Source organism: Ursus americanus, chromosome 11 (genome assembly GCF_024610735.1).
Source record: "Ursus americanus isolate L20-20 chromosome 11, mUrsAme1.1.p, whole genome shotgun sequence".
NCBI lineage: Eukaryota > Metazoa > Chordata > Mammalia > Carnivora > Ursidae > Ursus > Ursus americanus.
The window spans coordinates 68,778,553-68,805,574 of record NC_142137.1 but is presented as its reverse complement, the minus strand read 5'-3'; the positions used below and the strand labels follow the sequence as shown (position 1 = coordinate 68,805,574).

General features: G+C 43.9%; 1 protein-coding gene across 2 annotated transcripts in view; it reads right to left on the bottom strand.

Annotated features, from left to right (window-relative positions):
* SLC22A3 (solute carrier family 22 member 3) overlaps positions 1 to 27,022 on the bottom strand; it is an 86,992-nt gene that overhangs the window by 3,835 nt on the left and 56,135 nt on the right. For both annotated transcript variants that reach the window (XM_045805482.2, XM_087865634.1), the window contains 5 exons: positions 11,128 to 11,225; positions 10,794 to 11,008; positions 3,905 to 4,013; positions 3,052 to 3,164; positions 225 to 324 (listed from right to left, as the gene is read on the bottom strand). In XM_045805482.2, coding sequence (XP_045661438.1) covers positions 225 to 324; positions 3,052 to 3,164; positions 3,905 to 4,013; positions 10,794 to 11,008; positions 11,128 to 11,225 — 635 coding nt within the window. The remainder of the gene's footprint in view (positions 1 to 224; positions 325 to 3,051; positions 3,165 to 3,904; positions 4,014 to 10,793; positions 11,009 to 11,127; positions 11,226 to 27,022) is intronic.

Genomic DNA, 27,022 nt, shown 5'->3' with positions numbered 1-27,022 from the left:
ATGCTTAACTGACTGAGCCCCCCAGGCGCCCCTTATATTAACCTTCTAAATCAACTTCAAATTTTCTGCCTGGGATGTGAGATGGGAATTAATATTATTCCCCCCCCCCCCATGAGTGTTCAAATCATTTCCCCCCATGAGTGTTCAATTTTTCCCACGGTATTTCTTCCTCCGTAGTTTGAAACGCTGCTTTTATTTAAGATGCACTAAACTTCATACAATACCTGCCAAGTTTTTCTACATCGTCCACTGTTTCTGGCAAGGCAATACCCTTGGTTTCGGGCAAAAGCATCACGAGCCCACCGCAGACCGATGCGAGGATACCTACGGAACAGGGAAGGGCAGAAGGGCATCAGGAAGGCACAGCCAGCCCCTGTCGCCCCTCCAGGCTAACCCCGGAGCAGCTGTGCTCACTCACCTTTACCAGCCCTCTCGTGACCCTAATCAGTTCTCTGCTTTTCCTCTGCCATGATTTGAAATGTTCCCTGCCTTCCTCAGACGCTATGCAGCCCCACGATCCCAGTACTCTTGCACACATCAATTATTTAATGGGTGCCTAAGAGCGGAGCCCTCAGAGAAAACCTCACCTCCCCATTCTAGGGAAAATGGCAGCCACCAGACAGGAATCCCCTCGGTTTCCTTTTACTGACCAAGACCTTTCCTGCATGCTCTCCATCCCTTTCCCTATTGGGTCATGTCACACGGTTGGCCCTGTCCCCACTGCAGCCCAATGACCATCTCTTGGAGTCTTTCTGGGCTCCTCACCCTCTCACTCTAGTGCCCGTAACTGGTTGGTGGAAACACTGAACCAGTCGCAAGCCTCTCATCGGTAGGGACCCTTCTCTCCACCCCATGTGCTCCTCCAGTTACCATCCCCGCCTTTTCTGTTCTTTAGAACTGAAATTCTGGAGACACCATCCTCCCCTATTCTGTCCACTTGCGCTGGTGAATGTGTGCCAACCAGCTCTCTAGAAAATAAACCCCGATTTATAGCTTTTGCCGATTTTCACGGTGTAAGGACTCTCGCGTGGGCATTTCACGCTAGTGCCACGACAGGGCCGCACGAGGCGTCGGGAAGGATACACTAGACCACGATAACCTGGAGAACCCCGTAACAGTGAGATGTAAATGGGTTTTGAGTATTTATTACCTCTGTTTTTAATCTATTTGATAAATGTGTTTTAATAATGGCTATGTTAACAACTGGGCTCAAACATTCCTGAAAACGTGGCGAGTGGCCTTGGCTGGTGGGTGCCCGCCAGCTCCAGCACCCGCACTCACCACCGCCAGTCGGGCCTCACCTCCACCTGCTCTCTCGGTTCAGCCCAGTGAGCTCCTGCCCTGCTCCTGCCAGCTCCAGACCCACTGGCTCTGCTTCCCTCCTTTTCCCAGCCCGGAGCCCGGCCCTCCCACCCCCCTCTGGCTCTAGCAAGCCCCTCAGGCATCCCTCTCACCAATTTTACTTTAATGTATTTCTCAAATCTCTCCACGCCCAACACTCCCTGTGTCATCACCTTAACCCCAGCTGCCATGAGCCCTTCCCTGATGAAACTGGCTCACCGCCAGCACTGTCCCCTCCAACCTACTTGCAGATCGGCCATCAGAGTGAGACTTCTAAAATGCAAACCTAGCACTGTCAATCCCAACTTGGAGCCCTTAGCTTCCACTGCTGTTTGGATAAAGAGCAAACTGCAGGGCAGGGAAGACCCGTTATGATCTGGCCCATGCCTGCCTCCCAGCTTCACCTCCCTCCCAGCCCCAGCGCACACACTGTCTCTGTCCTCTCACTGGCCTCCCCACTGCCTGGAGCCCCAGCCATACTCCCTATATGGGTAATTTCTACTCATCTCAGATCTCAACTATACATTCTTTCTTCCTCCTTGACTCAGGCAGGCCGGCTGTCCCTGTGCTGCGCTCCCCCAGTGCCTTCTGCTTTCAGTATTGATCACACTGCAATGTGACCGATGGTTTGGAAGCGTGGCTCTCTCCCCAGGCAGGCTCTGCAGGAAGGTCCAGCTCTCCCGGCACGCCTGGAGGCCAGGCCGAGACCTGGAACCACTGGGCTCCCGGACTACTTGCTCTTGGTTGAACAACAGCGCTCTCTTTGCTTTTCCATGCTGACTACAGAGCCAACACCCAGCTTTTTTTATCAGATCCCACGAAATAATTTGAAATAACCTTTTACTGAATTCGGTGGTGTCAAGTGGGTAGACGCTTCACCATCCCTAGCAAGCTGGCGCTGTTAGGAATTTTGCATTACTCAGGATGTAAGTCCTCATGGACTCAATATTTGCATTATAATTTAACTGCGGGGCAACACGTGAAAAGCGTTCTCTACCAGGAGTAAGGACGCAGAGGTGGAGGAAAGGTAAGTGAGAAAGGGGTCCACCTGTGTCCCTCCTTGCTGAGGAGGGTAGAGGTGGGTATGAGAGCCAGGCAGAAATGTTGGAACAGCACTGGAGAAGCACTGGACTGAATTATCCTAAGCCCCCTGCCCCTAAGCTATGGTTCTATCCCCTCACGCGGCCGGTGTATCTTGGAGCAGGAAGGAGGGTATGAGCCTGCGGGCCAGCACAGAGGTTACTGAGTACACGGGCAAGGGGTTCTGGCCTCTGTTCCGTCTGCACACGATACTCCTCATCAAAGCAAGTGAAGATATGATCTCAGTAGATACAGAGCATTTGAAAATATAATTCATTTTTAGGCTTATTTTGAAACAAACTAAAGGTCCAAATGAAAGGTCCCCTGAAAATTATTGGCTCTGCTCCCCAATATCATAAGACTTTTATAGTACTGGAATTTAACTCAGAATCTAAACAAAGAAAGCTAAATTGAACGTGATTCATCATGACCCTTTAATATAAAACAAATTAAAAGCACTTAGGGTTTCACATTTCATTGCAATCAGATGGGCCACCCAAACTCAAGCAGTTGTCATTAAAAAATTAAACGATCTCATTAACAGCAAACCGAATAATCACTATTGAGTTCTATTAATACAAAGTATAAAGATGAAAGCACTTAGGAATAACGTATAAAATGATTTCTTACCAAAGATGATAAGAGGTAGTTCTAGCCAAATGGCCGCAAGCCGGAAGAGCAGAAACGGGGCGATGATTCCCCCAAAATCACATAAACCTGAGCAAAGAGAAACTCCAAAGTTTCTGTAGAGCAAAAAATTGTTTTAAATAAAGAACATTTAACTACATTCGAGATAAGTAAAATATTCAGCTTTGTAGGTAATGAAGAACTTCTAGTAATATTTCCCATGTCTATAGTTTTTACCTCTGAAAACTATTTATTACTCCCATATTCTAAGCAAATCATTTCCATTCTGCCCCATTTCGCATCTGGGCAAAGGCTGCGTCACAGCGAGGACAGGGAGGTGGAGACCCTCCTGCCGGTGGCTCACCCCCAGCCCGCTCTGCAGGGCTGATGGGGCGCCTGGGCTCCTTCCCCCCACAGGAAGGCGTGCACGGACACTCCCCCAGGAAGGGAGGCCAGTGCAGCCCATGCACACTGCTTCACTCTGTCCCTCCTTGATCAGCTGCTCACAGCTGCAAGACGTGGTGTGTGCTCCGGACAGAGGCTGTAGCCTTTAAACGGGGGGATGCTGATGAAGACAGTTTGAACCACACCTGAGCAAGTACGCTGACCAGATTATCCAATCCCACAAAACCACAGCAGTGTATAAAGATACTGATACGAGAAATAATTCTACCAAAAAATGTGGAAGGTAGCAATGCAGAAAGCAGTCATAACTCAGAGCACATCTTCTTTACTGGCTGCATTCAGCCCAGGCGAATATATCACCAAGTTAAGGACACTATTTCATGGCTTTTAAGTCAAAACGTTTGGCTGCAGAATTACTTAGGAGAAACTACGACATATAGGTTGGAATTACCGTAATGTTGTTGGGTACAATTCTGAATTTACCAAATAAACAATTTCAAAGGCCATGGTTATCCCTAGTCTTCCCAGGGTGGCGACTGTGGTTCTCAACCAGGGTATTCCTGTGAACACAGAAAGTTTGGAAGGGCAGAGTTAGGGGTCTGCTTTCAATAAAATATCACAAAATAACAAAAGGCATTTGCTGAGTGTTCTCTCGGGCCCTACGCCTTTGTTAATTTTAAGCAGGAATGACAGATACCTCGTAATATCATGGCCACATTTTAACAGCAACAACACCCACCAGGATGATAGCTCATGTTTGGTGTGCTGGTCGCCTTTCTGAGCAGGGCTAGGGGACGGGAATATGATTCAAGAACCATTTGTGGAGCGGCCACTAGGCTGGAAACAGTGTTCCAGGCACTGCTTTCCTGGAGGGCCTGACTGCCCTGGCTGTTTGTCTGGAATGTGCTCTTCACTTGGGCCCTTGAGAACCATTATCACAGCTGGCACCCATTTGTCCTCTCTCCGTTCCCACCCCTAGTGACAGCACACAGAATAGCTGCTCCTAGCAGACCAGAAAAAATCGACATGAAGCTGATGTTGGTTTCTGGAGGGTAGCAAAGGCTTTGAGAGCAGGACCTTTGGAAGGGGACATATATGCCTTGTGTAATCACTAGGGTGTATGCCCACAATCTTGCTACTTCCCCAAGAAATCAGCCGGACAGAGCCAGATTCTTAAAGATTAGTTTGTTACTTCATTTAAAAATGAACCATGAGAGACTCTGAACTCCGGAAAACAAACTGAGGGTTACAGAAGGGAGGGGGATGGGGGATGGGGTAACTGGGTGATGGGTATTAGGGAGGGCACGATATGTGATGAGCATTGGGTGTTACATGCAACTAATGAATCGTTGAACGCTACATCAAAAATGTACTATATGCTAGCTAACTGAACATAAAAAAATAAATAAAAATAAAAATGAACTGTTTTAGGGCCGCATTGGTTATATGAGGAAATTCTCCTTTCCTCCACAGTAGCTAGTGGAAAAAGCCAAATGTTCTTCAATAAATATCTTCCTTCTTTCGAGTTTTAAAGGACAAAAGAATAACGCATGTTTGCCCTACAAGGTCAGTGTTCTAAATCTCTTAAGAGTTGTGCAATTTATGTCATCCTTCCTTAGTGGACATGGGTGTGAGGACATAGGACCTCACGAACAAGCACCTATCTGTTCTCCAAAGCAAAGCTAAGGATGTTCTGACTTCCATCTTTGAAAATGAAACCTTTTATACTCATTATTTATTTATGCTCACTCAGCACTAAACTGTCCTCTTATCTCCTAGAATTACTGCCCCTTCCCGAAAAATGATTTTTCGCTAGAAAAGTAGGTGTGAACACGGAGGAGGACAGAAGAGAATCGAGCTCAGTAGATGTATGTGTATTCGCTACAGAACAGTCAACAACCACAACAAAAAACTAAAACTCACTAAATGATACAATCGCCCAGCAGGGCGAGCACAGAAAAGCAGAGTTTGCTATCCAGATCGTTGCTGGGAGGCTCTAGTTTACTACTATGAAATTACATTCGGATTGCGCACTGGCCGAGGATGTCCTGGTGTACTTGACGTTTTTCCCGGATGAGAACACCTGCAGCTCTCCCATCAACAGTTACATCCGGGGGGGGGGGGGGGAGGAAGGTCAGCGTTGCGCTGATGTGCCGGGCTGCCATCTGCTCTGGCATGCAATGGTTGTAAACATGTGTTTTATTTAGGCTTTGCCTTTGCATGAAGGCCAGGGAGGGGGACCAGGAAATGCATTCCACCCCAGCCTTCAATGAGCAGGTGGTACGGTGCCAGGTGCCAGGGAACGGAACGGGGGAGCTCTTGCCCAGATTCTCTGGGTCCCAGCCCGACCGGGCAACCTTTCGCTGCTCTCGGGCTGCAAAGAATGTCGCCTGCTACTGTGGAAATAACTTGATTATCCAGGTTAAGTTCTTAAGTTAAAGGGTTTTTTCCCTACTGAATCAAGACAACTCTCTGAGTCCCGTCGACAACTTCAAAGACAGTTTACGTGTACAATAAAGGCTAGAACTCTGTGCTGGAAAGAACCAAACAAAACCCTAGAAACCAAATGAAAACACACACGCACACACACGAAACATATGATTAGCTCAGTGACTACAGATACATAACCAGTCAAGTGAGTAACGTGTTCAGAAAACGCGGTCACGTGGACACCGTTGGGGAAACGTGGTGTATCCTACGTGCTGACGGGACTCGGAAAGCCTCTCAACTCCTTCTGAGAGCAGAGGCCACCGTCTACCCACGCTGAGCTACAGATTTTGGTAAAATGTGTAATAAAACCCGAGTCCCAGAGACACCACACTGTTGATTAACCAGAGAGTGAAATGAAAGCAGTTTGTTAGGAAGCGTAAATGATGTGTGAATATTAGGAAGCAAACAGAAACTTCGGGTCATCCCAGTGATAAGCTGCGTTCATCTTGCCGCGGCAGTAGACACCTTCCAGTAGTAAGGACAAAAGAACATGGGACAATTCACAAATGAGAACTGACGCTGGAACTCTCTCCACGGAGCCCTGAGAACACAGAGAAAGACGGTCCCTCTGAACCGGGGTTTGGTCAAGGGACTGGAGATTACTGGGAATAATAGCTCCATTTTTGAAGAACAGGATGCAGGATTTTAAAGAAACACGCTTTTACATCTCCTCTGAATGTACCTTCTGCTTTGAGTTCTGAAATAAAATGTAGCGAAAATTTGTACTAGGGATATGTAAATTAAGATACATTGACGGACTTCTCACTTAAAGAGAAAAGTAAAAGGGCAGCCTTCCTGTTTCAGAAAGAATATTTAAGCAAACGGCTAGGTTTGTAGCCGTACTCAACAAACCCAAATGAAAGACGCAGACCAGACTGCTACGGACAAAGAAAACCTTCCAATTTTCAGGCTTTAATCAGAGTTCAAAAATTTGGGTCAAAAGCAGTGAGGTTTAAGTGAAGAGACAGCCAGAAAGGCTTTCCTTTTCCTGAATCTCATTCTTCAGACCAGAAAAAGTTGTGCTTAGTGGAGGGAAAGCCAGTTAAATTGTTCTCAATAATTTTAGAGCTGATTCCTCTAAAAGGCTAATCAGCATTCTCTGCCGGGGGCTGCCGTCCTGTTCCTGACGTCAAGAGTGACTGAGAGGAGAAGTCTTTCTAATGTTAATTCAACAGCCCAAGTAACCAAGTCCAAAGCTCTCTTAGGAGAAGGGCTGCCAAGGAAGTGAGGAACTGCTCTTAAAATGTGGTTACTCACAAGGAGCACTGGGGATGTGGATTTATTCTTGCCAATCATGACCGACGTATGAGTATACAAGCAGCCGAATCTGGGAATACACACCAATAATCTGTGTCCAGAATAAGAGCATAATAATCATTTTCCAATATTGCTGAGAACTATTCTAAAGCTGAAATCAGGAAATTATGCCTTCAAAATAAAACTGATCAGGGCAAACAGAAAAGTCTATTCTTTGCCTTATATTTTTCCATACAGGAAAGTGTTCTCTACAAAATAGCTTGATTCCCACTCATCTAGTTACTCCAGCGCTGTTGTGAACCTATCTATGGTCTAGAATGCTCTCTGGGATCACGCAGAATGCGGCGCACATCAAAATCACCCAATCAGTCTGGGGCCAGAGAGAATCTTCCAGGGGAACATTATATCATGAAATGATGGGCCACCCATAAGTCATTAACCTTTCTCCACCCATAAGTCATTAACCAATTCCCTAATTTCATGTGCAACAAATACTAAATTCTTATTCCACATGCCATGAGAACAGAAGACCTCCAGGTAGGGAATTAAGCCAAAGTGATACAATGTTCAAGTAAAATGGAAACAACAGTGAAGTCTCCAATGTTCCCAATTTGTCCCCCATCTGTACCCCTCTACTTAAATTGTGCATTATCTGCAAGCACAGAAGTTACATCTAGCTTGCTCACCGCTCTGTTCCCACTCCTCGTTTAGTGGTGGCCACTAATAGATACTAAAAAGACGTGTATTGACCAATAGGTGTTACATACATTCCCCAACTCTTGGAAAAATGTTTCAATTCAATGTAGGGGGTTGAATAGTGTTCTCCAAAGTTCATGTCCACCCAGAACCTAGAATGTGACTGTATTTCTAAACAGGTCTTTGTAGATGGGATAGTTAAGATGCAGAGAAGGGAGGGTCCTATGAAGATGGAGGCGGACATTGGAATGATGTCAAGGAACGCCTGGGGTTACCAGCAACCACGAGAAGTTAGGAAGAAGCTGGGATGAATCCTCACCTACAGCCTTCAGAGAAAGAATGGACCTGCCCACATGGGGATTTCAGACTTCCTGCCTCCGGGACTTTGAGAGGATATATTGATGTTGTTTCAAGCCACCCAGGGTGTGGTGCTTTCTTACTGTAGCCCTAGGAAACTAGCATACTCGAGGAAAGTGAGATCAGTGTAAATTATCAATTCTGTTTATCATCAACCATTCCAATAAGACAGAAGACTTTACATTTTTAAAAAAATTTTCTGGTCTGAAGATGGACATTTCTGTAATTTTATTTAACTAGGGTTTGGGGACTTCATAAACCTTCACATAATTAATAAACTCATCTGTAAAGTCTACTCTCACTTCCACAATATTATCCCTTCTTTCTTGATCCTCAGATGATTCTCAAAAGACAGTCTCTCTGGGGCCAACACCAGGACTACCAGAGATTCCGCTCTCTCAGTAACCCCCATCCCGCATGCCCTGGCACACGGAAATAATGAACTTGCTCTAATTCGTATGTTCCCTGGGACCTTGAAGGGCTTCCCTGTGCAGTGGCTGCTGTGTCCTGTGGCAGAGATAACGCGGGTTGTGTGAACCATGCATCTCGAGTCACCTGCCACCTCTGCAGCATGCCCTGGTCCTCGAGCCCCCTGATCTCTGACACATCCCTGAAATCACCCTCTCCCAACCAGGGCCGACTGCCATGACCTTCATTCCTGCTCTTGGCATCTCTCCCTCTTCACTGCCACCATCCAACCTGATGTGGCTACGAGGAAGCTCACGGGGCCATGCCCAAGCTCCCGGTACAGACTTCTGAGAGCCATGCTCTACTGGAAAAATCTCTCCTGGTCTTCTTCTTCTTTTTTTCTTTTTTAAAGTTTGTTTGTTTGTTTGTTTGTTTATTTATTTATTTATTTATTTGTTTGTTTTAGTAATCTCTACACCCAACGTGGGCCTCGAACTCATGACCCTGAGATCAAGAGTCACATGCTCTTCTGCTTGAGCCAGCCAGGCGTCCCTGTCCAGTACATCTCTCTTCCTTTTTCATATGTGCCTAGTTCTCGCCTCTGAGAAGATTTTCCTGACTACTCCATGCATATCACTCCTTGTACCTATTTTTTTTTTAATCATGTAGAGCCTTCAGAGAGCTTTATTTTTCTAAATCTGCTAGAGTTGGCTCTTGAACAACAGGTTTAAACTGCGTGGGTCCACCTACATGCAGACATTATTTATACTACGGTACTATAAACGTACTTTCTCTTCCTTGTGATTTTCTTAATAGCATTTTCTTTTCTCTAGCTCACTTTATAGTGAGAATATAGTATATAATGCATATATAATGCATATAGCATACAAAATATGTGCTCATCGACTCTTTTGTTACTGGCAAGGCTTCTGGTCAATAGCAGGCTACTAGCAGTTCAGTTTTTGGAGAGTTAAAGGTTATATGCAGGTTTTCGACCATGCAGAGAGTCAGCACCCCTACCCCTATGACAAGGGCCAACTGTAACTAAGTCTATTATTTCATTTATCATAGTGAGTTGTGAAGCATTAAAGTATCTATATCACGCACCCCAATGTTGATAGCAGCATTAGCAACAAAAGCCAAAGTATAGAAACAGCCCAACTATCCATATATCCATCGACTGATAAATGGATAAAGAAGATGTGTGTGTGTGTGTGTGTGTGTGTGTGTGTGTGTGTGTGTGTGTGAGACGGAATACTACTCAGCCATAGCAAAGAATGAAAGAATGAAATCTTGCCATTTGCAATGACGTGGATGGAGCCGGAGAGTATTATGCTAAGTGAAATAAGTCAGTCAGAGAAGCACAAATACCATATGATCTCACTCCTTTGTAGAATTTAAGAAACGTAACAGCTGAACAAGCAGGGGGGAAGAGGCAGAACAAGAAATAGACTGTTAACTATGGAGAACAAAGTGAGGGTTGATGGAGGAAAATTGGGAGAGGGGATTGGCTAGGTGGGTGATGGGCATTAGGAGAGCACTTGTTATGATGAGTACTGGGTGTCCTACGGAAGAGATAAATCACAAAATTCTACATGGGCAACTAATATTACACTGTATGTTGACTAACTAGAATTTAAATAAAAACTTGGAAGAAAAACAAATTTAAAAAATGAAGTATCCATATCCCTTACTAGGTCATGAACCTTTTGAAGTCAACAAGTGTCTTCCTTTCTTCCTTTTGTAACCCTGGTATTTTGCATGGGGCCAGCGAGACGGCCGGTAATCAGGAAATACGGTAAACATGGTCAAGGAGAGCATGAAAGTCAGTCAAATAAAAGTGATCAATAATAAACTACATGACTACAAGCTAGACTTTGCACAACATCTATTTCATCCATAGATGAACCTAAAGTGGAGAAAACAGAAAAATCTGTAGAACCAATCCCTATGCTCAGAGTTGGTTACGCCACGTAGGCAGAAAATTGAGTGACATCACTACAGGTTGTCTGGTACGAGGATTTTGAGGCAGTGGTACACTTTCTGAGGACAAGAGGTTCCCCATTCTTGATTATTTTGATTTAAGACTATTTCATGTTCTTGAGTGCCAGACAGATTTGGGGGACTGTTACCTTCCGGTAAGAATGCAGTGACAAGGCAGGCCACTCCTGCCACTATGTTGCTTCCGGCGAAGGGAAGGCGTCGTCCAAAACGTTCAATGGTCAGTAAGATCAAGAGGGCTGCGGGCAGCTCCACAACTCCCGAGATGAAAAAGTCAATATAGAGGTTGCCTCCTATAATTCCCAGGCGCATGACGAGTCCTTGATAAACCACTGCGCTTGTGAACCTGGAGCGACATTGAAAGACAACGGAGACCAAGTAAGACATAACTTCGGCCTGCTCTGCGGGAAGGGGCGTGTTGTAAATTCGATACAAGCTTTTGAGCCCATCACAAGTCAGACTTACCAAGCAAACATAAGAATAAGTGTGCACTTCCTCATTTGGGGAGTCCTCACCAGATCTAAAAAGGATGGGTTACTAACTTCCTCATCTGTAACAGTGATCTATATAAGAGAAGCAGATTTCAGTAGCAAATACAGCAAGGCACACCTGCATATTATTGATTTTCATTGACCAGATTCAAAGCCACCAAGTCAAATGATCTGACTGAATTGACCAGGGTCTTCCACGACGGCGTCTTAAAACCTGAGAACGGACAGTCTGATTCCCTAGCCGCTATAAAAGGTCAAATTCACAAAGATGCGGTTGCTGCACGAGGGGCTGTTCTCAGGTGAGTGTCAGCGGTCCTGTATGCTAACCTGCTCTGACTAACCAAGGAGAAAAGGTGTGTTTTAAAGTAAAATACATTCATGCATTTACTAAACTAGACAGAATAAACGTAAAAGAGGCAAAAGCAGGTGGGATCCAAAGGAGTGTTTCTTTATTAAATTATCAACCTGATGTTAACAAATGAGATTATCTTAAATTCAAGAGCAAGCACGGCTCCAAAGGCATCAATTTGCTTTGGTCCATTTGTTGGAATCTAACATCTTTTCGATCCTGGAAAATTCAGCTCATCTCTATTTGGCCATCCAGGAAGCTGGTCTTTTCTTTCATTGCATGAAACAAATATCGCTGTTTGCCTACTGTGTATAAGGCACTATAAAGGAAACCAAGCTGAACAGCAGGTACTTTGTCAGTCACCCCGGCTAAGCATTACACTTAATGAGTCAGACAAAGCTTGATATCTCCTGTCTCTGCTTGCTCCAGGGAAAGTCACACACAAGAAGAAGACTGAAAAATCAACGCCTTTGGATCACCTTCTCTTCCTATGTCTTTCTTCTATCCTAAGACACGTATTTTTCATATTTTCACATCTCCTAAATTGGGACGTGTCCTACAACTGAGCTCATAAGAAAACAATACATTTAATAATACGTTTCATAGCATGGATTTTCTTACTTAGTGGTAAATAAATGATGGGTCTTACAATCAATAGGGTCTTAGAGTCAGTGACACAATACTAGCTTCCACGACAGTGCCTGGGGGAGACTGCTAATTGATGCTACCATCCATTCTTTCCTTCTTCCTTTTGATAACAGAATCCACGGAATTTTAGTTGGGCTTGTGGCTACCTTGCTAAAGTCACATTTTCTAGTCTCTCTTTCAACTACGGGTGGCCCTTTGATTAAGATCTCAGCAATGAGATGGGAATAGAAGCCATGTATGGAAGTTCTAGATCCAATCCTTTAAAAAGAAGGGGCTTTGCTCTTTATTCACTGCCTTCCCTCTCCTAAGGGATGGAAGGAGATGCTGGTGAACCAGCTTCTCCTAGACAACCTGCTGCAGGTGACAGTGGAGAAACAAGATAACTAGAACCTGGGTCCTGGAGGTGCTCAGAGAGCAGAGCTGCCTTTTAGAGCTGGGCTGCTTACCTCTGGGTGGGCATGTTTGAGAGAAAGACACTTTTTTTTTTTTTTGCCATTATGTTTTTTGGGTCTCTGTTTCAGCAACAAGTTGACCTGTACTCTAAATGAATACAATGCTTATGAAAAACGTTACCTTTGCTGTAAGGCAGGAATACCAAAAATGAAAGAACTTAGTGTATTACAACAATGATTCATTGTGTGGTTGGTTATCGAAATGTTTTCCACAATTAGTTTCTGTATCTTGTCCACGTTAAACTGGTTCACTTCTAAGGAGCATGTAATATTTGTTAAATTCTGGGCTAACTACTTTATGTGGATTATTTCATTTGATTTTCATCAAAACTCTCCGAAGTTAGTACTTTTATCGATCCTGTTTCATAAAAAAGAAAAACAAGGCTTAGGACTTGAAGGATTATAGGGACGGTGGTTGAGCCAGGATTTGAAATCAGGCAGTTGATGGAGATCCTTTATTCTTAATACTCACATTGCACCACTGAATGTATTAAAGGCTTTTTATTTTAGAAAACTTCTGTGTACCTGATGGTCACCTCATTTTTAAAGAAGGACATTACACACTTGGCCAAAATCTAACCTTCAGTTAAAACGCTCTTTAATGGAAGAGTTGGGTTTGACTGAAGTAATTTAGACCTTAAGCATCTTTAAATTCAAGACCAAAACTGCCCATAGTATGAGGGCAGTTGTCCTCTATGGACGTATCACTTCTTCCAATGAGTCTTCTTTTCACTCACTTATGGGTCTTCCACAGCTCAGACTTGGGTCTGCTTGGCTGTGCTCATTCAGACTCCTCCCTTTTTTCTAGGGAGTCCCTGGTCTCTCTACCCGACCACACGTCTGTACCACCGCTCCCCCAGAGCACACAGATGGTGACAATCTTCTCTTTTCTAAAGCAGTATTTGCCACAATTTGTTATGGGTTCTCTTTCACTCCCTCTTCAGTCTTCTTATCTTCTCCCCATAGCCAGGACTTCCATCGACTAGATCAGCCTCTGTACAATCTCGCTTTCATTCATGTCCTGGTGTCAACACCCCAGAGTTCAAGGGAGATCATGTATCATATATTTCAAGATCTCTGGTCAATTCAGGAACATAACTTGACATTTAAACACTGTTGTAGACTGTTCAGTTACTCGCGGTTCTTAACTATCTTTAGCTGATCAAATAACTGAGCATCTCTTGCTTTCACATTAGCTCTGCAGATGTCACTTCTTCTTGATCGTGATCTCCAGGCTGGTTAAGTTACTACACGACCATAGAATTATGCCATGCTAGCTTTTGACAAGGCAATAGAGGTCTACTGGTCTGACCCAGAGATTGGCAAACTTTCCGCAAAGGACCAGATCCTAAGTACTTTTGGTTTTGTGGGCCCTATAGTCTCTGTTGGAGCTACTTAACTTTGCCATTAGAGTGCGAAAGCAGCCATAGATGGATACACAAATGGATGACTGTGGCTGGATTCCAACAGAACTCTGTTTACAAAAAGAGGCAGCAAGGCAGGTCTGGCCCACAGGCTGTAGACTACTGAACTCTGCACTAGAGGGTTAGAGCTGCAGGAACTTAAAATATTATTCTTATATCTATCACAGAGAAGAACAAGTTGAGGCACAGGAAAGACAAGTAGCTTACCCACTGAGAATGCACAGACAGTAGTAGATGAAGCAGGAGGTTGACATCTAGGTCTGTATCTTGCTAACCACTATGCTCTACTGTGTCTGCAGTATGCAGAGCATAATATTTTGTTTAACGTTTAAAAAATATGCTTGTATATTAATAGTTCTCACTGGGTAGTGGGATTATGGTGGTTTTCACTTTCTTCCTTTTTGCTATAAATATTCTCTTGAAATTAAAATTTAAACTTGGAGTACTTTTCCTAACAAGAAGAACTATAGCTCACCTTTAAAGTAATGGATTTAAATGAGACCTTAGTGTACCTTTTTTGTGGTTGGCTCCGTGTCATTCTCCCTTTCTCGTTCTTAATAGAACCCCTACGGTGCATTCCCCCCTTCATCAATTCCCATTCTCAGGGGAGCTGATTCTGTTTCCAATTGTAGGGGAGATCTTGTTACCTAAGGGTAATTCTACCCTCTGTGCAAGTGACTGGCCATGTGACCCAATTTGAGCCAATGAGAAATAGGCATGAGACCCAATTTGAACCAGTGAGACATGGTCTCGAGAAAGTCCTTCACTGGGGTGTCATGGTGGCTCAGTCAGTCAAGCATCTGCTTTTGGCTCAGGACATGATCTCAGAGTCCTGGGATCGAGCCCTGCATTGGGCTCTCTGCTCCAGCGGGGAGTCTGCTTCTCCCTCTCCCTCTCCCTCTCCCTCTGTGCTCTCTCTTTCTCTGTCTCAAATAAATAAATAAAATCTTTAAATAAATAAATTTTTTAAAAAAGTCCTTCACTGACCTTAAGTCAGAGGTTCCTGAAGGAATCTTCTCTCTCTACCCTCAGGGAATTATTGAGAAAATGGTGGGCTCAAGTAGAACTCTGCCGCCAGCCGATACCCAGGAGGGAATCAGTATGAAGACGAAGCCACCCTGTCAGCAGAGTGGAGAGGGAGAAAACCATGGCTTGATGGGACTGTTGAGACCCAGGTCTAGCCAACCCCAAGTGCTGCTGTAACTCTAGAATTCCAGATACATGAGCCAGGAAATGGGCTTACTGTCTAAGCCCATTTAACTTGGTTTTCTGTAACTTGTTGCCAAAGGCAGAATTAACTGGAGAATTCAGTCCAGAACAATGCTTTTGCACTAATAATCGAATATTTTAGGGAAAATTATTTTGTATTAAATAATTAAAATAATTCCTTGAGTGTTTCAACTTACTCAGTAAAAATATTTACTATTAGTTTTAATTTCAAAGTTTGAAGATTTAGACTCAAGCAGTCACATGATCTCGGCTCTCCCAAAACACAAGTTTAATGCCTAATACATACCCTCTACCAAAAGAATATGAAGTAGTGATAAAACCAAAGGTAATTAAGACCATAAAAACCAGTCTTCCCTGTCCAGTGAATGAAAGGATTAATAGTACTTCCAAGCAAGTATGTATTTTGCCAATTTAAGAATAAATCCAGCTGGTTTTTGATTTACTGACATGTTCTCCACAGTGACGCAGATATTCTGAAAGACAACCCACTTTCTGGGTGTCCAAAGACCTTGAGAGACTAAGTGCCGTATCTCGGGCTGGAATGCGGCCAGTAAAGTCTTGGCGACTCATGTGCGGCGGCTGCTGAAGCTATTATTCTTCTACAACTTCTAGCTCTGTATTTTGAAATTAAGCTGTGTTTATTTTCTGTTGCCAAAGGGTTAGCAAATTTCACTTACTCTGAGTCGGATACAAAAGAGTAGAAAGGCTAGATCAGGTTATTATATATACATACTTCAACTTGCTTTATTGAAATAGAACTTTCATACAATAGAAGTCGGCAATTTCAAGTGTACGCTTGCGTGAATTTTGACTAATGTGTAGGGTCGATGAACCACCACCACCACCACCACTATCACGATACAGACCGTCTCCATTATCCTCAGGAAGTTTTCTCCTGACTCTACAGTCACCCTCTCCCCCCACTGCTAGCTCCTGGCAACCCCTCCTCTGCTTTTTGTCGTTACAGTTTTGCCTCTTCTAGAATTTCATGTAAATGGCACTATACAGAATGTTGTCTCTTGTATCCAGCCTGGTACGATATTCTGTCATATGTTTATGTCATCTAAGCGGTGTCTGCCTGCTTCAGTCTGGAGCAAAGGAAGACTGGAAAGGCTCGTGGTAACACTTGTGTGTTTGGAGTGTTGTTGCCCAGTGATGTCACTCAGAGGAAAAGGTGTTCACAGGTAAGCTGCACACGTCGGTTTCCTGATGTTTATCCACTGAACTGATTGCTATTTGTCCTAGCTGTCTCCTAATGGTCTTTTAGTTTTCCCAACACTTTTATGTTACATTAACAGTGATGTTGCTCCTGTTGAACATGTACTTTGTTCATTGTTCTGTGATTAATCGAGCCGCACGTACCACTCTTCCTGGTGCCTTTCTGAAACCTCTTTTCCAGTTGACATTTTAATTTAAATCACCAAGGAAGAGAAAGACATTATAAATTCCAATCTGTTCTAACTACGGTGTTTGAGAGCTCCCCCGATGTGGGGTTGGTTTCTGGTCAAGAAGGACAACCAGCCAGGATCAGGCCAGAGTCACGGGCTTTTGCTCAGAATGTTTTCTGACCGGCACGTGACTTCAACTCGGTGAACCTTACTTCTCTCATCAGGAGGGTGAGGATAGCAACACTTACTTCACTAGTCCTTTGAAGTTTCCATTGGATAACCCCTATACATCCACACCCCCCCGCCACACACAGTAAGAGCTCAATAATGGAAGCGGTCAGCATTACTACTGATTTTGTATATCATTTCAGAGATACGTTACTTCCAGATGATGATTCAGTTGGCACTTTTTTATCTTTTTAGTTAGTAAACTGTAGCTGATGCTCTCGCCTAAGGGGAGATGCTTTTGAAGACACCCCAACATGAATCCTTCTGTAAAGAGAAGAATGTTCATTGTGCCTTTTTTTTTTTAAGGAATGGATTTCTTTTTATACTGGATTTTTAAAAAGTATACCAGGTATATTTAATGTCAATGTGGCACTGTTGATCTCCCAGGCCTTAGGCCGGATAATTTTTTGTGAATGTCCACACAAGCAAAGGATGCTTAGCAAATGTGTTCCTCAAAGTGTCCACGGTCCACATGTCAGCAGCGTGGCCATCGCTTGGGGGCTCGTTACACACACCCTAGCCCAGATCAGGGCATCAAAATCTTCCTTTTTACAACATCCAAGGAGATTTGTGTGAGAAGCACCGATGGTCAATGAATTGGCCTGCCTTAGAGCTGACTCCTAGTGTTTACTCTTCCCAGGCTGAGATGGAAGAGGAGTCCTCCAGGCTTTGGAGGAAAGACTACGTTCTGCAGAGCCTGCCGGGGCAGTGGGGGGACAATGTCAGGCGGCCACATCTCTAGCCTTGCAAGTTTACCTGGCTGCTCTCGAGAGCTGGATTTTTCATCCACTGCCATATTTCACAAGGAAAAGCAAAGCCGTGGACGAGAAGAGGGCACTTCTCTGGTCTTGAGTCCAACCCTGTGATGTAATCAATTTCACCAGTTCCCTACAGTTCTGTTCTCTAGAAGTCTTTCATCTTCCAGAAACCAGGGAGAATCAAATATTACTTGGGGACTTGGGGCTCACTGATCTGGAGGACCAGGGGCCATCTTCAAAGTTCAACTATCTGCAGGTCTTTCATACAAGCATGAGGGGCTGGAAGATACGGATGGGCAGGAGGAAGTCCACTGGTGACTGCTGGGGTACCCATGCCCTTACCCGCCACGTTGTGCACGCCCCCATCAGTGAGACGAAGGTCGGCACCAGAAGTCCAAGGGTAACAGTTTCACATTATAAAGCCTAGGCTAGCTTCTGGGTGGTAATGGCGCTACCCGGTATCCATAAAAGAGAATTTGTCAAATAACCCATAGTGCTTTGGGAATTGTTAAAAACCTCATTGTATTTTGAAACAAGAGTAGATAAAATATTTACCATACAGGGTTCATATGACAAAGGAAAAATCCATATTAAAATTATGATGAATATCTGCTGCTTAGTATAGTAGTTAAAAACAAATCTCGGTCACTAGACGAGGGCCATCCGATAAAAATAAAGCCTGAGTTACAGAGTTCAGCTTAAATTTTCCAGAAGCCACATTAGAAAGGGTAAAAGTAAACAGGCAAAATTAATTTTAATAAATGTTCCATTGAATTCAATCTAACCAAACTATTACCATCTCAATGTGTAATTATTATGAAACTGAACGAGATTGTTCATGTGCTCTGTGAAATCACTATGCAGTCCGCTCTTCTAGCTCATTTCAGTTCAGACTAGCCATAGTTCACAGCTCCGTGGCTGCCCATGGCTAGGGCTACTCTATTGGACACAGCGAGTCCAGAGCACCTTGGACCCAGCCAGGTCTTCTGTTAGGATGCTCTGCAGAGAAGATATTTATTCCATTCGTTTGAGTCTGGCTGGAAAGCGTCCCTCCCGGCCCCTCCCCAAGCAGGCACGCTGCCTAGAACAGCAAAAGTGCATCCATCTCGAGGTCCCAGGAGGGATCCAAAGTGCAGCCTTAATATTAGCAAAGGTTAACGGGTTGCAGCTGTGGGTCACGTGTTGGAACATTTCTTCATTTCTTAAAAACAAACTGAGAGAGGTTTTTTGGGGGGCGGGGGGAGAAGTGTTAAAGTAAGAGAAAGAGAAAGAAGAAAAGGCACTTTCAGATCTAAAACTCTAACCCTAAAGTCTCAGAACCTGGGGGGGAAACACCAAAATGTGCTGTTAGGGGACTGACTTAGAATGTTGGGAACCCCGGACTGCATCAACGTCAGTGACAATTACTGAAAAAGAAAAATTCCAAATAGCACATTTTAAAGGCTGTTCAGAGCCTCACACTACAGTAGCATGCTCAGATACATGACTTGTTAGCTCAACGAATACGCCAATTGAGTATCTGTAAGTCAGTAGGTAACCAAGGATTTCTTTTAGAAGAGAGGGAAAAAGCTAATGAGTGAATTAAAGGAAATCATCTGATAAGTCACAAATAAAAAGCCCAAACCACAGGCTTCCACTTAGCAGTTTCTTAGCATCATTTCTTTTTAGTCTTCTGGACGTTTCCAAAATGGTTTTAATCACAATGCGGTCTTGAACATGACAATAACAGGATATAGACTCGGGAGATGGCAGTTCTCCTCACTGGCTGAGGGGATGCTGGCCACTAGGTTTGTTAGCTGTTGCCCTTGCCAGCCTTCTTTCCCAGGCTTTCAGGTTTGCAGGATGCCAGTAAAAAAGCAACTTTGCCCAGTTAGATTCCTGGCAGGTGTCTTTCTGCCCGGGCCTGTGAGTGTAAGGCACTCACTCCCACCCCTCCTTTGGCTTGGCAGCCCTTTCTGTGCAGGTCAAGGTCAGCTAGGCAACATCAGGCTCCATCACGCAAGTGCCCAGGGCCGCGGTAATGGGGCACGTCCAGGACAGTGTTTTCAGACAGCCTCCTGTATTTGTGCCAGGGGACCGGGCCCCTCTCCTCTTTTCCTTCCTTCCGCCCTTCCCAGCCTCTGCAAGCAGGGATTGGGGTCCCTACATAGCCCCCACGTGCTCCCAGTCTGCTTGCTTCTCAGGCATCTCTTCAGGGCGTCTGTCTGAATCCCTGCCCTGAACTGGCCCCAGCCTGCTGGCTGTGCCCAAGGAGAGGCCTGGCCGTCCTTCCTCTGCCTCCATGTCCCTGTGCTCCTGGGATTTGTCCCCCTGGGCATGGCCTTCCTTTTGCTCCCCGGGGGCCCCTGTCTCTAACAGGAAACGGGTCTTCGTAATTTCCACTATATTTTTCTGTAAGAACTTTTAAAATTGTGTTTATGCTTTGACCATATTATTATTATTATTTATTATTATTATTATTATTATTTTACCAGTGGCATTATTGCTACTTTGTAGCAATAATTTGAATTGAAAAGCATTTATCTTCCTGAGTCGGTGATTCTCAGACTGAATCCCATATTCTTAATCATTTGTTCTCTTTTAAAAGAGGTCTGTGGGGTGGCACTCACTGGCACTGTTTGCCAAATATTTTTGGCTCCCTACCTCTGCCCTTACCCCATTATGGGGGCATGATAAGATTGCACTTCTTGGCCATTTGTGATCGGGTGGGGCCACCACCCCAAATGTACCACGGACTTGTGAGCATTTCATTGCCAAAGCAAGATCCCCTAGAATTCTCTTTTCCCTGATGGTCCAGGCAGCAGCTGCTAAAACAGCCTGGATTATAGCGTGAAGACCCTGCTCCAAGGAGAGGGGCCCCCAGTGAACTTATGGGGCACAGACAACAGCCCTTTGTTATCTCAAGCCACTGAGATTTTGGTAATGTTTGTTACACACACGCCTAGCTTATCCTGAGTGATAAAGACTCTGTAGATTTCTCAAGTTTACCCAAAAAACCTCTGGTCCACACCTCCTCTTGATAGGAATTTATTACGCTAAGTACTAAATTTCTATTTTGAAGTAATTAAACTTAGGCTGTTCAATTTAAATTTGGAAAAATTGCAATTTTTATGATGTTGTTACTTATAATCAATAACTCCTTTTGATAAAATCACACCATTAAAACTCCTAAAAATAAATGAGAACTATCTCTTCTGCATTTTCAATTCATAGGCACTAACCAATTTAACACAGAAATAAACCATGAAAGCATAACACTGAAGCAGAGAGAATTCTGGGTAGAATGACCATCCTGTCGAAGGCTAAGAGCTTATGCAGCCGCCCAGGGAAAGAAAAAGTTAATGAATCAAATTTCAGCCCCAGGTAGATCTCATGAAGGTGTTGGTGGGTCTAAAAATCATCCTCTCTTTTTACGTTTAGGAAGTGTGCTCATACATATCACCTCCTTTTAAGAGGGATGGCGGGCAGGCAATATTGTCACAGAGAGCAAACCTTATTATTTAAAGAAATGAGAAGTATCTGCAGGAACAATCACAACACTTCTGCCTTTGCATTACCGACGTTCAGGCTCTGAAGAGAACATCTGCCTCATGTCAGGGATGAACAGAAGCAGAAAGTGTACGATACAGGAGGATAAGTCTTTGGGGCATTTACTAACAAACACATATTTATCTTTCAAAGCCAAGAATAGGAAGATGACTGGTAGCCATATATGAATCTGGGGTCTAAATGCTGTCGTTTGTTACCCATTTCTTCCTCCACACGGAGCTTCGCAGGAGGACTAGTTTCACTGGTCACCTGCAAACTGTTCGTGTCCTAGCTCAGGTCTGCAGCACAGAAGCACATGTTTGAGTTACAAATTCTGGGGTCCTTAAAAATAGTAGACAGCTTGCAGGCTGTAAACTGACTCAGACTTTGAAACAGGAACTTGATAGATGATGGATCTGCTTATTAGCTGGAGCTCAAGAAACAAAACAAACAAAACAAAAAAACCTGGCTCAGCAATGACACAAATCAGGGTGGATGCCTGCTTCGCAGTCAGAATGGTGGTGGGCTCCCGATGAATCCAGGCATGACTGTGACAGCTAAAGCCGTTAGCTAATAGGGGAATGTCTTTGTGGCCCTTGGATGTAAAAGAATATTTCTTAAACAAAACCTCTAATACAATCAATAGGCAAAAATATACCCTGATTTGCCTCTATCACATAAGTTTAAGGCTTTAAGAATTTTTATTCAATGCAGAAAAAATAGGCAAAATCAAAGCGTAGCTAAAACACTGAGGAGAATGTACTTGCAATGTCTAGAACCAACAAGGGGTGGTTTTCCAAACCTGAAAGGATATTCTCTAAATTGAAGGAGACAAATACCAGAAAATCCAATATACATGGGCAAGGATATGACAAGGTAATCCACAGAGAAGGAATCCAAACAGCAAAGGAAGATGCATGAAGACATGCTGAATTTCACTAGCAACCAGAGACATGCAACTTAAAACATTCAGGAGGCTGGCCCCATTAGAAGATGGGAAAATACCAAATGTGTATGTGGACAAATGGGACGCGCAGTGGGTATACTCAGAAAGCAATCTGGCATTACCCAGGGCCCTAAGCCCGCATGCATCCCAGGACTCAGCAGTTCCACTTCTGGGTATTAAACTCCATGAGGAGCCTCACAAAGGTTCCAAGGGGACACATATGACAATGATTGGAAACAACCCAGGTGCTTGTCATTAGAAGGATGGAGACATGAAACACAGCGGATGGCATTGATGAAAACCACACAGCACTCACACGTGAGCAAGATGGTAGAAAGATATTCTGATTGGATCTAATTGGATCAATATGTTTTAAAACATATTGCTGCATGAAAAAGTAAGAAATAAAGCAAGACCTAGAGCAGCACAATTCCGTTTACGTTACCTAAACACACACGTGCAGCAAGCTCTAGTTTTTAAAGAGCACGTAAATATCAAAGGGCACAAATCAAGCCTATTCTGTTGGACACCTGTTGAGAGGGGACATGGGGAGAGAGGAGGAAGGGAAAGTAAAATGAAACACCAGGGGGCCTTGCACAGCCCAGTGATGGTTGCGCCATGCACAAAGAGGCATGATTAAGTCAACTCTGCACTCAAAGAGAAATGACAATAACCAAAACAATCTCCAGCAGAGTCATGTTGAGGCCATGTTGGAATTTCATCCATTTTCAGCGCTTCCACATTTCCCAACTATCCAAATTCCGCCTTCCTTCTATACCTCAGAAAATCCTTAGTTTCATGTTTATTTGCTTGCATTGGGGAATGCTGAGAAACTTCTCTGATGAAAATCAAGTACAACTGAAGAGTTAAAAGACTAGTGGAAATGCACCTTAATAAATATCACAATCCTTGGTGTGTTCTGGAATTTCCAAGTGGCTCCCTTTTCTTGATTTGCAAAATATTTTTGCATACAATTACTTATTGATCATTGGTATGTCCTTTATTGTTCAGGAGAGAACCATCTTTAGAGAGGGATGAGATGTTTCTATGCACGAGCCATGAGCAGGTGGCACACGCCATCCCTGGAATTCTGCTTCTGGAAGTTTTCGATAGTGAAGCATGCTCGGTCTTGTGGCTTGACTCTGGATCATGGTAAGGTGCATTAGTGTTAGACCGTGTTCACTATCCACCCTATTTTTGAACTATGAATTGTTTTATTATATCCAAACAAATATGTAGGTTAGTTTATATCATTAACATATGTACTGATTGGGATCCAATTAGAATACCTTCTTACTTATAAACAAATGCAATCAAAACAAAAACACACTGAAATGGTTTCCAAACACTGCACATGAGATCTAAGCTGTTTTTCAACTTTACATGGTAAGAACTTAGATTTAGTTCTTTCCTATATGATGAAAGTGAGTATAGTTGAACAGATAGGGAACTAGTAGAGGAAACTGAAAACAGCACAAAAAAAGAAAAAAGAAAAAGAAAAGCAACCACGAAGAACTGGAAAAAATACAAAACATCCTCGGTGCAAGTCAAGAGACATTTTTGAAAGTGAATGTTATACAGAGGTTGTTTAAAGGCAGGTGTTTTGAACACAGCACTAAGTAACTGGATGTAGCACCCAGTAACTAATGGATGTACAAATAAAAATGAACCCCTGCTACACCAGGTGAGTCAGTGCCCTTTTGTTCCTGGGCCAGCTTCATGTCAATTAACCTTAAATGATTCCTCTAAACATATGACCACCAAATACAATATGCTATGACTCACTTCATAATGTGAAAAATATTTTCACTGAAATGATCAATGACTTGTTGAACTTAAGAAGCTGGTTATTTCTCTTGGGGCGCCTGGGTGGCACAGCGGTTAAGCGTCTGCCTTCGGCTCAGGGCGGGATCCCGGCGTTATGGGATCGAGCCCCACGTCAGGCTCCTCCGCTATGAGCCTGCTTCTTCCTCTCCCACTCCCCCTGCTTGTGTTCCCTCTCTCGCTGGCTGTCTCTATCTCTGTCGAATAAATAAATAAAATCTTTAAAAAAAAAAAAAAGAAGCTGGTTATTTTTAGGCAACAAAGCCTACCACATAGTTTACAGGACTTGGGAAGAAATGACATGGCAGAAAAATGCTACATGAAGTAGACCCTGCCTCAAAAGTCTTCCCCTGCTAATTGTAGAGCAGCCCGTATAAATACAGCACATAAACCATCATTAATGGCAGAGCGAACACTTCGATTATCTTTAGTAAAATTTGTCTAAGATCTCAAAGACAACTACTGAAGCCTGGAGACTGCACAAAATGATCAAAATACGAGGGCAAGTACTTCAACCCTCTTGCACTCGGTGCCATAAAAATAATCATGTTGAGCATTCATTCAATAAGCCTTCCTTAGTCTTCCCCAAGATCTAAACTCTTAGTGGTGTGTTGGTTAAGAAATGAAAGCAGAAAAGAAAACAAGGATTCGCTTTTGAGAGGTGGTAAGGCAATTGTACACCCAGTTACTCAATTCTTCCTACTTAACATGTAGGACTTGTCCATAAGGTCAGTGAAAGAGCAGAATATAATGAACTTGAGTTCACTTTATTGACTCAAAACAATGAATGATGGGGCGCCTGGGTGGCGCAGTCGGTTAAGCATCCGACTCGGTTCCCACTCAGGTCATGACCTCAGGGTTGTGGGATTGAGCCCTGCAACAGGCTCTGTGCTCAGCACAGAGTCTACTTGGGATTCTCTCTTTCCCTCTCCCTCTGCCCCTACCCCGGCTCTTGCCCACTCTCTCTCTGTCACCCTAAAATAAATAAATAAAAATTTTAAAAATGAATGAATCTTGGAAGTTGTCAAGAATTCTGTTTGTGAAGAGGTCCTTTGGCTTTTCCTGAGAACATCATAGAACTTAAACTGTGAGAGTTTAGGCAATAGTTGTTCAACAGATGGAGACTAATCCTACATGTGCTGACAGATCAGTGACTCCTATCCTTCTTGAGTATGAGGACTTCTGGGTAATGCCAGAGAATATAACAGTTGCCCGCATGATAGAAATTGTGCTTTTAATTTCTGTTCATTGAAACTACATCATGACATAAATTTACTATGAACTTAGTAACATCTTTCAACTCGTTAGTTATTATAAATAACAATCACATCTACAGACAAGGCTTGGTTGCAAATGGTTTGAGGACTTTTGCAATAACCCCATGGTCCCCAAGGATCTGTGACCCATTGGGACAGACTGCCATACGATTATCCCATCAACTGTGGGGCCGAAGTTACAGCTGCTGGGTGACAGGAGTGTGTTAGAAACCCTGCTCATCAACGTTTTCTATCTGGTTGCCCTCTATGCCCATTACTAGGGAAGGTGACAAAGTTTTGCTTTTAACAGGAAAGTTTCCTCTAGTAGAAAACGTGTCCTGGGTTCTGGCCATTTTCCCCAACATTCCCCATGTTCCTCTCCTGGGAAGGACATGAAGACTTCTCCACTCTCTTAGTCCTCCTCTATCCAGCCACCTTAAGAGGGGTGCATTCACCAAGTGGAGAAGGAAGCCTTCTTCTCAATCTGATCCCCTTTCAAGAGCACCAAATTCAAAGAAAAAGGGAAAACAGCACAGGTCCATATTATTTGTTACAAAACAAGAAACTTAGCCATCTCTGGAGTGTGTGGACCTAGTCCCCTTCTCATGTGCACCCACATAAAGAAGTGTTGCTATGGCAACGCAACCAGTGTTCATCACCCAGCCATCTGGGTGCCCTCTCAGGGAAGGGAGGATTTATCCCACGAAAAATCTAGCACTGATATCTTTGTTACCGTCTTCCTGGGTGGGACCTCGAGGGACAGAAACAAACAGACTTTAGTGTGCTCTCTCCTTTACTAGTCAGCGAATTTCCTGCCGTGTTTATCTGTAGCAAAGGAGCACATCTGTATACACCAGCAATCAACGTGACCCTGTAGAATTTAAATGATTTCACCTGCTCCCCAGGCTGCATCTCTTTTCTTAGGATTATTTCATAAACAAGGGCAATTTTCCTGGTGGGACGAAGATCGAGCAAGCAGTTTTGTCATGGTAACTGCAGCTCTGGATTAGGAATAACGCCTGGGAATTCCTGCCAGGGAGCTGGATACTCAGGGTTCTGGACACTGTACCCATCATCGCCTCCACAGCAGGGTCCGCTTTCACAAAGAGCTAGTATTTTCTCATTTATTCACAGCAGGGAAGCACAGCAATTTGGATTGCAGAAACTGATTTTGCCAAAAACACAAGAATGAGCCAAATGGCATGGGAACAAAACACTTGGAAAAGCTGACCATCTTTCTCTCTCACACAGATAGAGCATGAACATTTCAAAGACAGTATTAGAGGGCCATTCCCTTGGCAAATGCTCGAGGAAGAAAAAGAAAACGCAAACCCACTCCCCTATTCTATGAAAGAGAGATCCAGAATTAAAGTAATTGAATTAGGCTCTGTCACAATGCCCACAAAAGAGAGCTACCAATATTAACAGAACAGAATAAGCCTGTGTGGCTTATTCATCTAGTTCTATATTTTAATTAGTTTTGTTTGTGATGCCACCAGGGCTTGGGCTGGACAGAAGGAGGCAAATCCTCTGCATCCCACAGGGTGCTGGGGCGGGGAGGGGAGGACTGTTACTCTGAAAGCAAGGATCAGCCTTTTGAGAAGGAAAAAGGGAGAAGTCAATGATTCCCAGGTTATATAACTAATGAATGATTGTTGAAATGACTCCGAATGTTCCTAGGTAAAGCTTGGAGCTCTCTCCCAGCATTATCATCCATAGAGCCTTGCCTGGAAGCTCTGCTGGAATCTCAGCAGTAGGGAGAGCAGGTCAAGTGTGAATGGAAGGGGCCGTGACTCTGCACCTGGCCTCCAGGTGGGGAGGCCAGTGCTGGGAAGAGC